Source organism: Simochromis diagramma, unplaced genomic scaffold (genome assembly GCF_900408965.1).
Source record: "Simochromis diagramma unplaced genomic scaffold, fSimDia1.1 OVJJ01000150.1, whole genome shotgun sequence".
In the NCBI taxonomy this organism is placed as follows: domain Eukaryota; kingdom Metazoa; phylum Chordata; class Actinopteri; order Cichliformes; family Cichlidae; genus Simochromis; species Simochromis diagramma.
Genome location: NW_024387083.1, coordinates 680,887 through 696,039, shown reverse-complemented (window position 1 = coordinate 696,039; position 15,153 = coordinate 680,887). Strand labels below are relative to the sequence as shown.

At 39.6% G+C, this 15,153-nt stretch overlaps 2 protein-coding genes and 1 pseudogene across 2 annotated transcripts; all 3 read left to right on the top strand.

The window, feature by feature from the left end:
• Positions 1-1,227: 1,227 nt before the first annotated feature.
• LOC120742579 (matrix Gla protein-like) lies at positions 1,228-2,615 on the top strand. The gene is made up of 4 exons (XM_040045975.1): positions 1,228-1,346; positions 1,479-1,508; positions 1,696-1,802; positions 2,086-2,615. The coding sequence occupies exons 1-4, from the start codon at positions 1,286-1,288 to the stop codon at positions 2,200-2,202; spliced, it is 315 nt and encodes a 104-aa protein (XP_039901909.1). The 5' UTR covers positions 1,228-1,285; the 3' UTR covers positions 2,203-2,615.
• A 2,332-nt stretch (positions 2,616-4,947) lies between these two features.
• LOC120742425 (bone gamma-carboxyglutamate (gla) protein) lies at positions 4,948-7,195 on the top strand. Its single transcript, XM_040045717.1, has 6 exons — positions 4,948-5,125; positions 5,712-5,772; positions 6,089-6,223; positions 6,332-6,379; positions 6,631-6,715; positions 6,864-7,195. The coding sequence occupies exons 3-6, from the start codon at positions 6,166-6,168 to the stop codon at positions 6,964-6,966; spliced, it is 294 nt and encodes a 97-aa protein (XP_039901651.1). The 5' UTR covers positions 4,948-5,125; positions 5,712-5,772; positions 6,089-6,165; the 3' UTR covers positions 6,967-7,195.
• Positions 7,196-10,960: 3,765 nt separating this feature from the next.
• Positions 10,961-12,182, top strand: LOC120742521 (annotated as a pseudogene).
• Positions 12,183-15,153: the final 2,971 nt, after the last annotated feature.

Sequence of the window (15,153 nt, the reverse complement as noted above, 5' to 3'; positions counted from 1 at the left end):
AACTCTTTGCAGGTGAAAAGTAGGAGACGTTTTGAGTTTTGGACACAATCAGGCAACGTAGCTTTTATTTTGTGACTATTTTTATAGTACTTTACTTCTTCTTTTTTTTTCAATTATCTGCAAAATGAAAATAGAAAAGTAGGCCTGTGGCCCTTCTCTTTTTGTTAAAGAGTTTTTAATGTACACCCTCATCTTGGTTCTTTGGCTTTTTCCAATGATGTGTGCACATTCTGTCTGCAGAGAAGGAAGCTGGGACTTCACTAGGACCCCTATTGAGACTCAGACAGGCATTAAACTCTGTAGACACTCTTGTCAGCACCACACAGACACACAGACACACAGACACACACACACCACACACACACACACACACACACCACACACACACACACACACACACACACCACACACACACACACACTCACTTAGCTATCCTTGCCAGTCTTTGGAGTCGCTTTTTGAACTTTAGGCCCCAGGCTCGCTGTTTCTGTGCCCACTGTGGGTCTGGCTTACACCGCAGACAAATATGCCTGAGGGGATCATGTGTCAGTGTGTGTGTGTGCTTCTGAATGTATAATGAAAGCTGCTATTGATGGTGAAAAAGAGCGCTGCTGAAACAAGCGCTCCATCCAAATCCCACAAACAGAACATGGGGATGAAAGCTTTTCTGCAGACATCTGGCACTGCTGTTTATACAGGTGGCACTTACCCTACCTCAGGTCACTCACACTTACACGTTGAGTGTTTACATGTAGACACGTGCGGCGAGCGTACACCCCGAGCCACCCTCAACTTCATAATTCCAGTCTGTTCATTCGCTGGCTGTTAAGCAGCTCCTCTCGGCCACAGCTATTCTCTTACGGTTCTTCCTTGCAACCTGAGGTTTCATTGCGTGGTGCAGATTGGCCTCAACCTAAGGCCAGCACAGTGAAAAGACTTTTTGACTCATATCTGTGGTTTTGTGTTTGTTCCATTAAAAAAAATCTGCAGCACTGTGCCAGCATGCACAGAGATTTTTTTAAATTGGTTTTTCATATATTGGTTGTTTATCTGCACAAAACCCACAGAAATGTTGTCACTTTTTACCCCAGCTTGAGGTTTTGGTCTGTTTACCCACCCTCAAAATGCAAAAAGTGTTCTACCTCCTTCCCTTTGCCTTATTTTGTCTCATTTTTTCTATTTTTTCCCTACTGCCTATCTAACTCTTACTTCAGCACTACCACGACTTACCAAAAATACTTGTCTGCTTTGTTTCCAGCAGGCAGGCAGATAAACAAACCCCAGGATGAGGAGCCTTCTTCGTCTTCTGGCACTCTGTGCTGCAGTCTCTCTCTGCGTCTGCTATGGTATAGATCCTCCCAGATGCCCTCACTTTGCTATCGCTCAGCAGCCATTATTTATTCATAACCTGCAATATAACAAAATGTAATAAGACATTCATCATTTATGATTAACCCGATTCCATGTTTTTCCCGTAGAGTCTCATGAAAGCACAGAATCCACTGAAGGTGACTGAAATGTTGTTTCTCGGTTCTGGAAAAACATGCATGCCATTATAACAAATGTGATGTATTTAATCCTCATTTAGTCTTTACTAACATGCCCTCAGCCCTTGTTTCACCTGATCTGCTGCATGACCGGCATGCCAGATGCTGATTGAAAAAATTTTCCCACTAGTAAGTTTTGTGGTTTCAGATTTGTTTGTGCCTCCAAACCGAGCCAACTCATTCATCCCACCACAGAGAGGCAACATATACATCCCATCCAGAGGGAATGGCTTCGGCAGTTACAACCATCAGGAGGTAAAACCTAAAATCATGGGCAGGCATGCAATGCAGAGCACTTTATCTCCTGCATGTTTAAAACCACAAACCCACAGAAAATGCATGCTTGCCATACATATACGGCACTGTGCCTCATTAAGACAAAGCCTAATTGGACCATTAAACATCTACATGTGCTTCAAGAATCCACAGACACAACACAGAGCCTGGAGTGCAGGATAAAAGAAATTTTTAAATTCATTTCTGTTTAGAGTTCCTCTACTTTTCTTCATTTTGAAAACCTTCTTGTTTTAATTCCCAGGACATTCAAGTCTCCAGCAGAAAGACGCGCAGAGATCTGCGAGGACTACTCCCCCTGCCGCTTCTATGCCTATCGCCACGGCGCCCAGCAGGCCTACAACAGATACTTTGGCGCTAGAAGTCAACCACGGCGGCCTGCTGTGACTCGCCGATACTAAACTGGACCTCACATGCAAAAGTCTCATTATCATCTGGTCCTTTAGTCCACATATCATCAGTTTTTAGATAATTTATGTAATTGTTTTTGTGGGCTCTTTTGGCAAGAAAACTGTTTTTTATATATAAACACCAGAACTTCCAGTCAATGTGGCTCAAATCACACAGCAGCCCATCATTATATTCATGTAGAAATTTACAGCCTGTTTCTTGTGTAATCTCAGGATGACTTTTATCAAGTATCACTGCATGATCCCAGCATTTATGAGCTTTACGGGATATGCTCGAGTGAAGCGTTTGGCTCACTTTCCGCTAACCATTTCTTACAATCTCCACTTACTTATGCTGTCAATAAACAAATATAATGACTTTTAATGGGTTTGGTCTTAATCCTTTTTGCAATTTGCTTGCCACATGAGTTTGTGAGAACTTTGGGGATTCTCAGTGTTTTTCAATATATGCCAGATGTTATATGTAATATAACAATATTTGGGAGTGCTTAAGAAGCATTAGGAAAGTTAAATACGGCCTTGTGCATAAATATGACACATTACAAGAATCAGAATACTTTATTAATCCCCAAGGAAATTATATAAATGTAAGAAGCCCACTTTAACACAAACAGTCTATAAATACTGGAAACCACTTGGTTATTCTAGTGTTTATCACATGGTTTAGAATTCAAATGTAAATCTGGTGAGTTCTTCTATAAAACAAAGTACAGTAATGTAGTGCAGCAGAAGTACATAGTGCAGTAAAATGGGAAGAAATCAAGTACAAGTATCTAAAAAGCTCTACAGAACCTGACTGAATGTGTTGTTACACAACTGACTTGTTGAGGAGTTACATTGTGATTTCAGTATGCACTGTCGGTGTCTGGTCTCTTGCAGTCTTGAGAAGAATGTACTGCACATGTGCAGACAGACACAAGGACAGCTCAGCACATGGCAGATGTCAAAATGCTGTAGAAGTAAAATGACAGTTATACTGGATGTTTGTCTGTCTGTGCTACCACATGGCCACGAAAGTGTATAATTATAATTGTCCTGAGGGTAAATCCTTGTAGTCTGTCACTGAAACGAGACAAAAGGCACCAGCATTGACCCAGACTGTGAAATTACAACCCATATGCTCTACTACTGTCCGGACCGGTCCAGCTTCGAAATCTCTAGTTAGAAATGGCAACAAAGGGCATCCATGTCACAAAGTGAACTTAAAAGGCTCAGCTTTGAAAATAAAAATGATATGTTTGTGTTACTGGGACGGTATTCAGTAGAGCATTGACATTATGATTTCTAGTACACCATTAAACTACCATGTGATCGCTAACCTTGGAGGTAATCCAGGGTACCACGACTAGATCTCTTAAAACAGCTGTTACAGCTGGAGGCACGATATGGTCCTTACAAAAATGTGCAAGTGGACACAGACAGCCTACAGAGGGTCAAAGGCAAGAAACAACAGATCAATGTCGTCCTTTCTAAACTTGTGACTGGAAAAATGCGAGTTGACCTGAGGAGGACAGAAAGATCTCTGTGACCTTCCTCTGATTAAACTTGATTCTATGGTCCTGAAGCACAAAAAAATCTTAATAACTGAACTTGAAATGACCTGGGAGGGCGGTTAGTTATCTCTCGCCACCTGAAGAAAGCCAAATACCAAGATTTGATCAACAAGGCTCTAGTTCACGAATGGAAAACAGCTGCCATTGTTTCCAAGGATGTGAAAAACAACCACATTGCTGATAAGTTACTGAAGTGCAAGCTGCGTTTAATTTTTCAGTTAAATTCAGTCAACTACTATCATTTCTGCAGCAGTCGTGGTGAGACGTATGACTGAGGAGGACATTGAGTGGATGGATGCAAGTCACTCTCCTCTTTCTCTCTACCTCCTAAGACATGTGGTCTACTTTTGTAACTGTGGTCTCTGTGAGTGTACTTTGTGTGCATGTTTGTAATTATGCATTGCAAGTGTTAGTGGAAACACATTTTCTTTTTCAGTTTTATGTAATAGCAAAGTGTCAAAGCTGTTTTCCTATCCACATCACCTGGTCTGGTGCCAACGCAAGTTTTCCAGGTACAACTTCCCTGAAGGTTCTAGGTAGTGAACTGTTTAGCAAGGTACACCAACAGCTGAACACAGTCAGCAGTTAACAAGCCAGCACAGCTGAGACCAGTTAAAGAAGGCTATGTTTGCCTATGTTAAAGCTGGAGGCTAATTTGATGTAGGACTTTTGGTTCTGCACTCGTGTTGCAGAGCACATAATTTTGGTAAGCAAACAATGCCAAGTGCTTGCATGCAATAATCTGACAAAACTAACAGTGCATAACATCTGTGTAAGTTCTCAGTGATTCCAGTCATGGTACCCAGCATGTTCAAATCCCAGCAGTTCCTCAGACGCTAAGCAAATGCTCATTGTGGTTTCACCCTTGACCCCTGGTGAGGACCCATACCTTGTTTTTGGTTTGGTTGCCTTCTTTTTTCACACCTTAGAACAAAACACAGCCAAGTTGTGATGATGCTATGTGTAGGATGAATATTTATTGAAAGGTTAGTTAAACTGGAGTGGTATATCACCACAAAGAGGAAGACATGCAGAACATTAAAAAAAAAAGCAGTGTGAGAAACATAGACGATGCCTACAGCAGACAGATTGATTTTAACACTTTTTCACTTGACTTTCACCTCTTACAGGTTAAGCCACATTTTTCACACTGCCTCCTAGAGGCCCTACAGAGCTACAGCATGTAGATCTGCTCTGCAAAGCTATGATAGCACCAACCCACAACTATAACCCTGGTATATGAGGATCCCCCAACAGTGTGAATGTTCTGCCCACCCTGCTAATATCGTATGACATCAAGAGAGGAGCTGCCGAACCACAGGTAATCCTGCAGTGTCTGCTTGAAACAAAAGATGTTTGATGTGTACCCCACAAAGGATTACATTTTAGGAGTGGCATGAGAGTATTAGGCACTTTGCTTGTGGGAAGTTGTGTTTTAATTAAAAATCAAACGACATGTTCCACTCGACATCATGCAGCTTTCCTTTGCTTAACTGTCGAACCACCCACTTGTTGTGGAAAAATATCTGTGCACATTTAAATGGCCCGTCTACAAAGCTTCAAACAAACATGGTTGTTTCTAAATGTTGCTTTCTCTATGTAGGAAATCACTGTGGTTTGCAATAAAAAGAAAGCCCTCAGATTAAAATAATGCAGCATAATGTGGGACAGTGGTTTTTCCTTTTAGTGAGTAAGCCATGGTTTTTCTCTGCCTCATGCACTTACTGAACTAAATGTACAAGTGTGTGGGCGCTTTAAAAGTCTGACCTGTCCGAGCTGCTTTCCTGAAAGAGTTCATTAAATTTTATATTACTACGATCATTACTATGATGAGATATCGGTGACAGTGATTTGATTTCATTCTTTCTGTTTTTTGTCTCCTTTTTGTTTGTTTTTTATTTTAACAGAGATGACTGCAAATTTTGCAAAGATGAGGAAAAGGAAACTGTGATTCTTAACACAAATCTGGTAAGTAGGTCAAATGAAGCTGTAAAATAATGTTGATTGAAAGATCCTTCCAGTGGCATATTTTGTGGCTCCTCACCTATGCTTTAAAACATTGCCCACCTTTTGGACCCCTTATTCTGCAACGCTGTGAGTGTGGATGCCCTTTTCTTTCTTTCTTTTTTTACACATACATATATATACTTCATTTTTGCAGAGGTGTGTATTTCTGCATCTGTGTGGGTGTGTGATACATGATTCCCTAACCAATCACATATCCATGTCACACAAGGGCTACATCTATAAACAGAGTGTGTGTTTTTACATATATATGTCTAAGAGAAGGAAAGACGGGAGAGTGAGTGATACAGCTCGGGCCATTTTCCCTTAAACTGAAGGCTGAAAAAGAAAGAAAAGATGAAGACCGTGGCTATCCTGGCTCTCTGCTTCGTGGTAGTTATGTGTGTCGCTTCGGGTAAGAGCTGTAGCAATATTTGCAATGTAATTTTTTAACCTTAAACCTTTAAACTAAATTAGTTTTTTAAAGTTAGTCTGTTCTTATTTTTCCCCTTCTGTTTGATAGATGCTGCCACCGACCCTCAGCCTGCTGGTGACAACCCTGCTGAGGAGGGTATGATTAATATTAGTTTATTCGTCCAGAGTTTAATGGAGAAGGGGTTCGAACTTTCAGGCACTGCATGAGTGAAATGATATACCAAGAATGATGAATGACTTTTTGCAAAAAATATTCTATACTCTTGTTTTTTGTTGTGTTGTTTTTTCTCTATGACTTTTTTGTTTTATGCTATACTGATCTTTTAAAAAAAAAAAAATTCATAAACAACAGCAGGTTGACAGATGTCTTATGACTGTGATGTGCAGGTTTGTTTGTGGAGAGGGAGCAGGCCTCCACGGTGGTGAGGCAGAAGAGAGCTGCTGGACAGTTATCCTTGGTACAGCTGGAGAGGTATCTCACACCTTATCTACAAACCTCATTGCTGCATGTTTTTAGACATGTTCTTATCTTTAATAGGGTTGGGTTGGATATGGAAAGTTTTCATGAAGGTATGAAACATCATAAGTAACCGTGTGTGTGTCCTCTCTCCTCCATTCAGCCTGAGAGAAGTGTGTGAGGCCAACGTGGCTTGTGAGCACATGATGGACATAAATGGCATCATCGCCGCCTACACTGCCTACTATGGACCAATCCCCTATTAGAGGCTACAGCTGACTGCGCACCAGAGCTGCCTTTTTTCTTGCATTGCCACCTCTGAGCTCGGCTTTTTCTTTGTCTAAAAGTGTGGCAGACGGATCAGACTGGAAGAAACCAAACACCAGCAGGTGGATTTACTTTCTTTCCTAACTGCACCTTCAAGAATATCTCTGTAATTCTGTCATTTTTCTCCGCCTGTAGAGTTGAAACAGAATAAAAATGAATATCATTCTGCTGTGTGTGCTGTTTTCTAAAGCCTTATTTGTTGTATTGGATTAGGAATCATTCACGTAACTCATGAAGCAGATTTGACAAGTTTTAGCCACTAGATGTCCCTATTAGGCTATATTACATGTAAGGCTAATGAACCTTTATCATCTCTAAATATAACATTGCAGTTCTTTTAAGGTATTTAGTTTGCTTTTTTTTTTTTTTTAAAGAATACTTTTAGTGATTACAGTTTGCAGTAACTTTAAAAATCACATTTCTCAGACTAAACTGATCCAGTCCTACTCCTTTATCAAAAGGGTATTCCTACATATCAGTGACCACGGTAAACAGGGCCTGAGAGTGGCTCAGAAATGTGGTTCATGATTTATTTAAACATTTTCACACAAAAGAAAATCGCTGAAACTCTGAAGCTTTTGTGCCGTGTGATTCCCCGTCTGTTTGTTTCCTTTGATAGATCTGTGCATTCCCGACATCATCCCGGCAGCACCGGGGTGTCCAGTCGGACGGGTCTATTGTGCATCATGGTGTAATTTCTTCCTTTGTATTCCGGTAGTTCGCTTGTTTTCTTCTTGGTGTTTATGTTTGGCTGTGCAGAAAGCAATCGATGACAGAGATAGTACAGTTAACATAGCTGAGACGAGGTGCACAGAATGAGTTGTCTATATGCCACAAATCATAAATAAAACTGAGACAAGCAGAAAAACAAATCATAGACAGTGTGTGAATGTGTACGCACGTGAATATGTTTGTGAATGTTCGACTCTGTGGTACTTTCGTTCTGCTTCTGTTTCTTACTTTTTGATCAGTTTCTCTATTAATACAAAGAAAAATCCATCAGGTTGATGCGAGATTGAGATACCTAAACAGATGTATGGTTAGTGATGCCGTACCGTAGTTTTAAAAGTTTTAAAAACCACCACCATGCTGCTTCTTTCTGTTTTGCATTGTTACATTTAGAGGTGTTTAATTACAGCTGACTTATTATTTAACCTGCACAGAGGAGCATTTAGGTATTTTGTTTTTCGAATCAGGTGGCTGACTAAACAAGTTTCCCAACATGTTTGTCTTTGAAACTTAGATCGTAGATTACATTATTGTGTTGTTAAGTGTTGTTAAAGTGTTGTGTTGTTAAAGAAAAAGTTTTTGCAGTTTGCTGGTCTGGAGCTCTGGAGATCCCAGCAAATTCCCCCAAGGTCAGAAAGTGCAAAAATGGAACAAACCCATGATCTACATTTCAGTCTCTACAGGCCTCATTTAGCACATTAAATGTTTACAGTTGTGACAGTAGAAGAGGAAAAAGGACTGAACAAATATGACTTGTCTGCATTTTGATTTCATTTTTTTGTCATATGTCACTGTTACAGTTCTTCTTTTAAACAGTGTGATATGTAAAGCTTTAGACTCGAAAGAGGACATACTTTCTTCTTTCACATGACAGCATAGATAATTTACCACATTTTCATGGGAGCAGTAAAGAAAAAAAAGCAAAAACAAGCGTTTCCAGTCATATAGCTACTTTACCGTTTACTGTTGTAAAATGTTTTATTCATTCGATAATAAATAGGTCATCTTTTACTCCCTGTCAGTCCAGAGCAACTTACTGGCAATGTTACTGGCATTGTTTTCCCTCATTAAGATATGCACATGGCAACAGGACTTTGCAGCAGTGTGTTTATTTTTAAATGAACCAGCTGAGCTACTCAACAAGTCTCACGCATGTTTGACTTTGAAACTGTCGGCGTTTCCTGCTTCCTACAGAGCATTGCATCATTATTTCCTTTAACCTGTTTTTTGCTTTTATCTACATTCATTTTGTGCCTTACTAAAACACTTTTTTTGACCTTTTTTTCTGAGGTCCATGAGAAGATCAAACAAAATATCTTCAGTATGAGAACATGTCTCTCTGCACATATAAATACATTTTTAACACATTTTGGTTGTGATTTTTAAATTAAATGTACAGCAGCATAAGATTTGACAATTCTTCTGGTGTGACAACACAAATAATAAATTCTGCCTCCCTGATACTCAGAAATAAATATCTTAACAACTCTGTAAGCTTCCAAGCAAACATTCATTATGACTTTGTTGATCCCCTTACTTTGCCTTAAATATCCCTTACACTGTTGTGATTGTTATGAGTCGGCACTATATTACTGTTGCCCCTAGAGACAAAGCATGTACAAACTCCAAAACACTTACATAACATTTTTGTCATTCTGAAAACCCAACTTATTGGCAAGCTTTTAAAGCCTGAGCTGAGACTCTTGAGCAGCGCAACTTGTTCATACCAAAGACATGATGGATGAGTTGCGCTTTGAATGAGAGAACCGTAAACTTATCCAGGCCGTGGAGAATTCATTCCAAAGCACAACAGTGCCCTGGTTTAAACCAGGCTGGATCTCATTGGAGAAGGAACTATTCTGATCAAGCGCATCAGAAAATATTCTCACTCTTCAGTGGTAATTTGGTGTACGTCAGCATTGTTGTTAATGGTCACCTGAGATAAGATGCATAGGATGAGATGGGCCGCACTGTTGTCTCACAGCAAGAAGGTCCCGAGTTCGATTCCACCATCAGGCTGGGGTCTTTCTGTGGGTGGTTAGACCTGGTAGAGCAGAACGCTGATCATTTTATTAAAGATGAAAGACTTTAGACAGTTTTTCAACTCTCAGTAATGCCATAGTGATCGTTTGATATATGGACCTGCAGCGGAGTTTAGGTCCAGACACGGCTAGTGACGTCAGACTGAACAATCGGATTGTTGTGCATTGTTTTTATTTATTCATTAATAAATAGGTTATCTTCTATTTTCAGTCCACAACTGACAATTTTACTGGCAACTGTTTACCCCATTGCGATAACAGAAACATCCAGGAATTCTGCCTTGTGCACACCCCATAGAAGCCTTTAGGCATGAAATAAATACCTCCTGTCAGCCTAATTTGCATAGTTAGTTTCTATATTTAGAACTGAATTAAAGAGGCCAAGGGCTTGGCAGCATAAAGCAGTGCACTGTGTTTGTTTTACATAATGTGGCTGGCTGAGTTTCATAACCTATTTTACTATGAATTTTAACTCTTTGATTGCTTTGTTATTCCATTTTAATCTGTTGTTTCATCAAGAAGCATTTTACAGGTTACCCTGACATAAAGTGTCACATTGCATGAGTTAGAGCTAAAAAAAACCCCACAAAATAAAAAGTTAAAAATGCTTCTTTTTTCTAAGGTCTGTGAGAATATGGAAAAACAAAAAACTTTAAAAATGAAAACATCTCACTCTAGAAGTCTTTTAGCAAGACGATAAGAATCATAAAGTCAGCCTGCCGGGCATCCCACCTCTAACCCAAAGGGTCAAAACTTATGTTCGCATTCTCCATAAAAATGCTCATACTGATTGAGCAATGTTGTGCAAGCATAATTTGTTTTGTTTTTTTCATTAAGGACGGGAAAAGAATTCTGACATTCCTGCACCTCTCTGTGAAGTGACTCTGCAGAGGGAGACAATCATACTGTTGATTTTACCGCACACTCTTCTGCCAAATAAGAATTAAGATTTTGTTTTGGAAATAGCAAGTGAAAGTTGTTGTTGCACAAAAGGGAGCTTTCCTCGTTTAAAGCAACTTATAAATATGTAATACTGTATAATCTTTCCACAATGAGGGACTCCACTTTTTTTTAAATGTTTTTTCTTTCTTGATTGTTTTGTTTGACCAGTTTCTATTTTTCCAGTAAGTACTGCCTCACTACTCCCTTTTCTTGCCTTCCAGTATAACATGTTTGTCACTTGGACCGCCCCGTTACATCACCACCAATAGTTTAAAAAGGCACTCTGGAGTTCAGACACTATCAAGCTGCACAACTTGTTCACACCAAAGAAATGATGGATCACCCAACCTTTGAACGAGAGAACCAAGAGCGTGTGCAGGCGGTGGAGAGTTCATTCCATCAAGCAGGGAAGCCCTTGTCCAAGCCGGGCCGGATTCTAATCGGAGAGGGAACTGTGTTAAAGCAGGGTCGCAAGAAGATACAGCAGAAAATCCTCTTCCTCTTCACTGATATTCTGGTGTACGGCAGCATTGTTGTGCCTGGTCGCTGGTACAAAAAGCAGAAGATCAGCCCTTTAGGTGAGACATTCATCTGCGTTTCCTGCAGCTAACCTACTGTGAGAGATTATGTGAAACTGCCAAAAAACAATGTTATGACTGAAGAGAAAGAAATATAGACCAAAGCTTCAAGAAGAGCCAACACTATTGAATACTGTCCATAATATGACTGGGCAAGTAGAAAATAGCAAGTGTGCTGTGCTAATTTAAACTTCATATGTTCAGCTTTCTGCTCATACCACTGTATCCATGTAATTTTTATGTGTTATCAAATCACTATGATTTTAGAGGACATTGCGCTGGAAGACCTGGAGGACAGTGACATATTCAAGCATCAGTGGCTGATCCGAACACCGAGCAAGTCTTTGTGTTGTGTCCGCCCCTTCATACGAGGAGAAGAAGGCCTGGATACAGCACATCAATGAATGCCGGTCCAGCCTAATGCAGGGCACCAGCCGCAAACCTTCCAAGAAGTTTGCTGTTTCCTGGATTCCTGATCCGGCTGCTTGCAAATGCATGCGGTGCCTCTCTACAAAGTTTGGTGGGGTCAATCGTCGACACCACTGCAGGAATTGCGGCTTCTTGGTCTGCAATTCATGCTCCAAGCTACGTGCCGTTATCGATCACATCCACCCCACTAAAAAGCTGAGGATCTGCAGTTTCTGCTACAAGAATATTAATGAAGAGAAGTTTCGCGACAGAGGAGACAGCGCCGGGAAAAGCAGCTCAGAGGAGGAAGAGTTTTGTCCTTCTGAGGAAAATGAGAAAGTGGAGGAAGGAGAGATAGGGATCTATTCTCCCAGCAACTGGCTGGACACCAAAAACGGGACTTGGGAACGACTGAGCATTTATGATTACCCCAAAGTCAATAACCATCAACAGTAGCCAATAAACTGCAACAAAGACGCTTTTGAATGGATTCAGATTACAGAAAGTTGATTTTCTTACATGAAGTTACGTAAATGTAAAGATAAATGTGACGACGTATTATTTGTTTGTGTCTATTTGTGTTTTAATCTTAGGCTGTACACGCAACAATTTGCACTGTAAATAACAAATCAGGAGTGAGTCGAAAAAATCATTTTAAAAAGACAAGATATATCATCTTTGTACATATCAGTGCCATTAACCATGCTAGTTAAATGAATGATGCTCCATCTGCCTGTCACTTTGCTGCTGGAACAGCTGAATTTCACAATAAAGGATATTTCTATTCCAAAATGCACTGTCTTCTCCCTGTGCATGTGACTCTGAATGCACGTTTCTTTGTTTGAATGCATGTAAAGTATTTGCATCAGTATCTGCTCTTTTGCTGCTCCTTAACCTCAACAATAAAGTGCAGATAATCAATTTGTGAGAGATGTTATTACAACACTGAAATCTCTCATCATTTAGTAATAAGTCCTCTGTTTAGCCCTCAGAGTCTTATTGGAGCATTTTACAGTGTTTTCTTTACTTCTGTGACTTTTTGGGTTTTTTTTATTGTGCAAGTCAAGGTCAGTGAAGTAACCGTATATAGTTCCTCACCCACTTAGGGTATACATTTTTCCAATAAGCATGTATATATAAAAACCATTCGGGAAAACACACAGAACCTTTAAAGCACCACTGATTTATCATCATTTTTCTTCTCACTGGCATTTTTCATAAATATAACATACAAACATACATATCAAACTGTAGCACGTCCTAGTGTTACAGTACTTGATGACGCTGCTATAATAATGCGGTAATAACAGAATGTGGCTAAACATTTACACTTCTTTTTTTGTTTTGTTTTGTTTTGTTTTAGAGATATCATGGCTCCTTAGATCCGTCTGGTCAATGTCTAATACCTGCTGCTAATTTTAAGTAAACAGGTCACCATCTTTATACTACACATTTCACTAATTTCTAAAAATTCAACAATCTTTTGAGTTTTTCTAATGCAAGGGGTTTCATTAAGTTACCCCTGTTGATGTTATGACGATCAGTGTTGGTCAAGTTACTTGAAAAAAAAATAATTAGTAACTAATTACTGATTACATCTCCAAAAAAACGTAATCCCGTTACTTTACTGACTGCTTATTTTCAAAAGTAGTTAGTTACTCAGTTACTTAGTTACTTTTTAAAAACATGCAATAGATCTTTCAGCCCAATTCTACTTTTTCTGCATAATACATCATACAAAATGTAATCAAATAAAAAAGTATCTTTTCAAAACTTGTTTTATGTTAGGTGAGGCTGTGTGCAGGCAGGAATAGGACCCAAGGTGCAGACTCCGGAGACAGAACTTAAACCAAAACAGCTTTAATGTTAAACTCAAATATAACATAACTGGAAAAATCAAAATAAACTTACACCGGAGGAATGACAGAACACACAGCTACGAAAACGGTAGATCACGAAACAGAGAAACACAGGGCTTAAATACACAGAGGGAGCAATCAGGGAATGGGTAACAGGAGGGAAACACAGCTGGGGCAAATCAGGCCTAACGAGACAAGGGGAAGCAAAACCAGACACATTAACATCAGACATGGACTTTCAAAGTAAAACAGGAAACACATACACAAACTGAACAAAGACACAGACTCGCACGCACTGCAACAGAGGGAACAGAGACGTGGGACCAGGGCAGACACAGACACTGACTGGACACGGGGATATAGGAACTAAGGATACACAGAGACGCGAACTAGACAAGGGGATACAGCTGACAGGGGAGACAGAGCAGCTAAAGAAGACAGAGACATAAACCATAAGACAGAACTCAAAGAAACCAAGACTAAAAAGTATAAATAATATAATAAACTCAAATACCCTGGGTCAACGACCCAGGCATCCTAACATTTTATTAGTTTTAATCTTTTAACTTTGTGCACATTGCATCAAGCAAAAATTAAATTATATGCAACAGTCGTTGACAATTAAACCTATTTTCTGCATATTCCAGAATATAAAATAAGATATATTTTTTTCTGTTTACACTCACTCTTTCAAAGATGCAAGTAAAACACTCCCTTACTTTACTCATTACTTGAAAAAAGTAATCGGATTACAATGATACATTACTTGTAACGTGTTACTGCCCATCTCTGATGATGACAAGTGTGTGAGTAGCTAAGGCCAAAAACACCCAGTTTCCTGAATTCTTGAAGAACGCTGAAGTTTGAAATACTTCAGGCTGATCGAGCTGATGCAGTGATCTCACTGCATTATCTGCCACATAACCTGATCTTTGCTGATTGACTGGAAGAAATTCACCTGGTTCTACGAAATCACAGTGAGTCATAACGAGGTCAATGTTGATGTCCATTTAAGTTACCAAAAATGGCTCCTTGTGCAGTGAAGGGTTTATTAGACTGAGAGGCAAACTGCTTCTCGCTCAGTCATGTGGAATGGTTTCCACAGAACCCATTTAATATCAGCACTAGTACTGATATACTGATCAACACAGAGCATGAAGTACAAATAAATACTTGTTGGTTTAAGAAAAAATACATGAATCCCTTTTGAGAAGTTTAATAGAAGTACAGCCACAAAGACTAGAACACCTAGTGTTCAAAAGTAAAATTACCATATTGTCGGGATGCTTGGGGCTTCCCATGCTTTAATTACAATATGATCAGACACATAGAGCTATTTGTCTGTTTGTATATCTGTCAGCGAATTTCCTGAAAGTGGGTGAAGAGGTGGAGCATGAGGAAATGAAGATCTTGGTACAGATTCAGACTGCTTACTTGAAATATGAAAAATAGGCCACTGGCTTTGGCAGATGATGTGCTGCTTTAACTGTTGAAAGTTTATCCCCTCACCTGTCAGTATCTTGGATATATGGTCTGTCTGTCTGTGAGCCAACAATGATTAAATGATA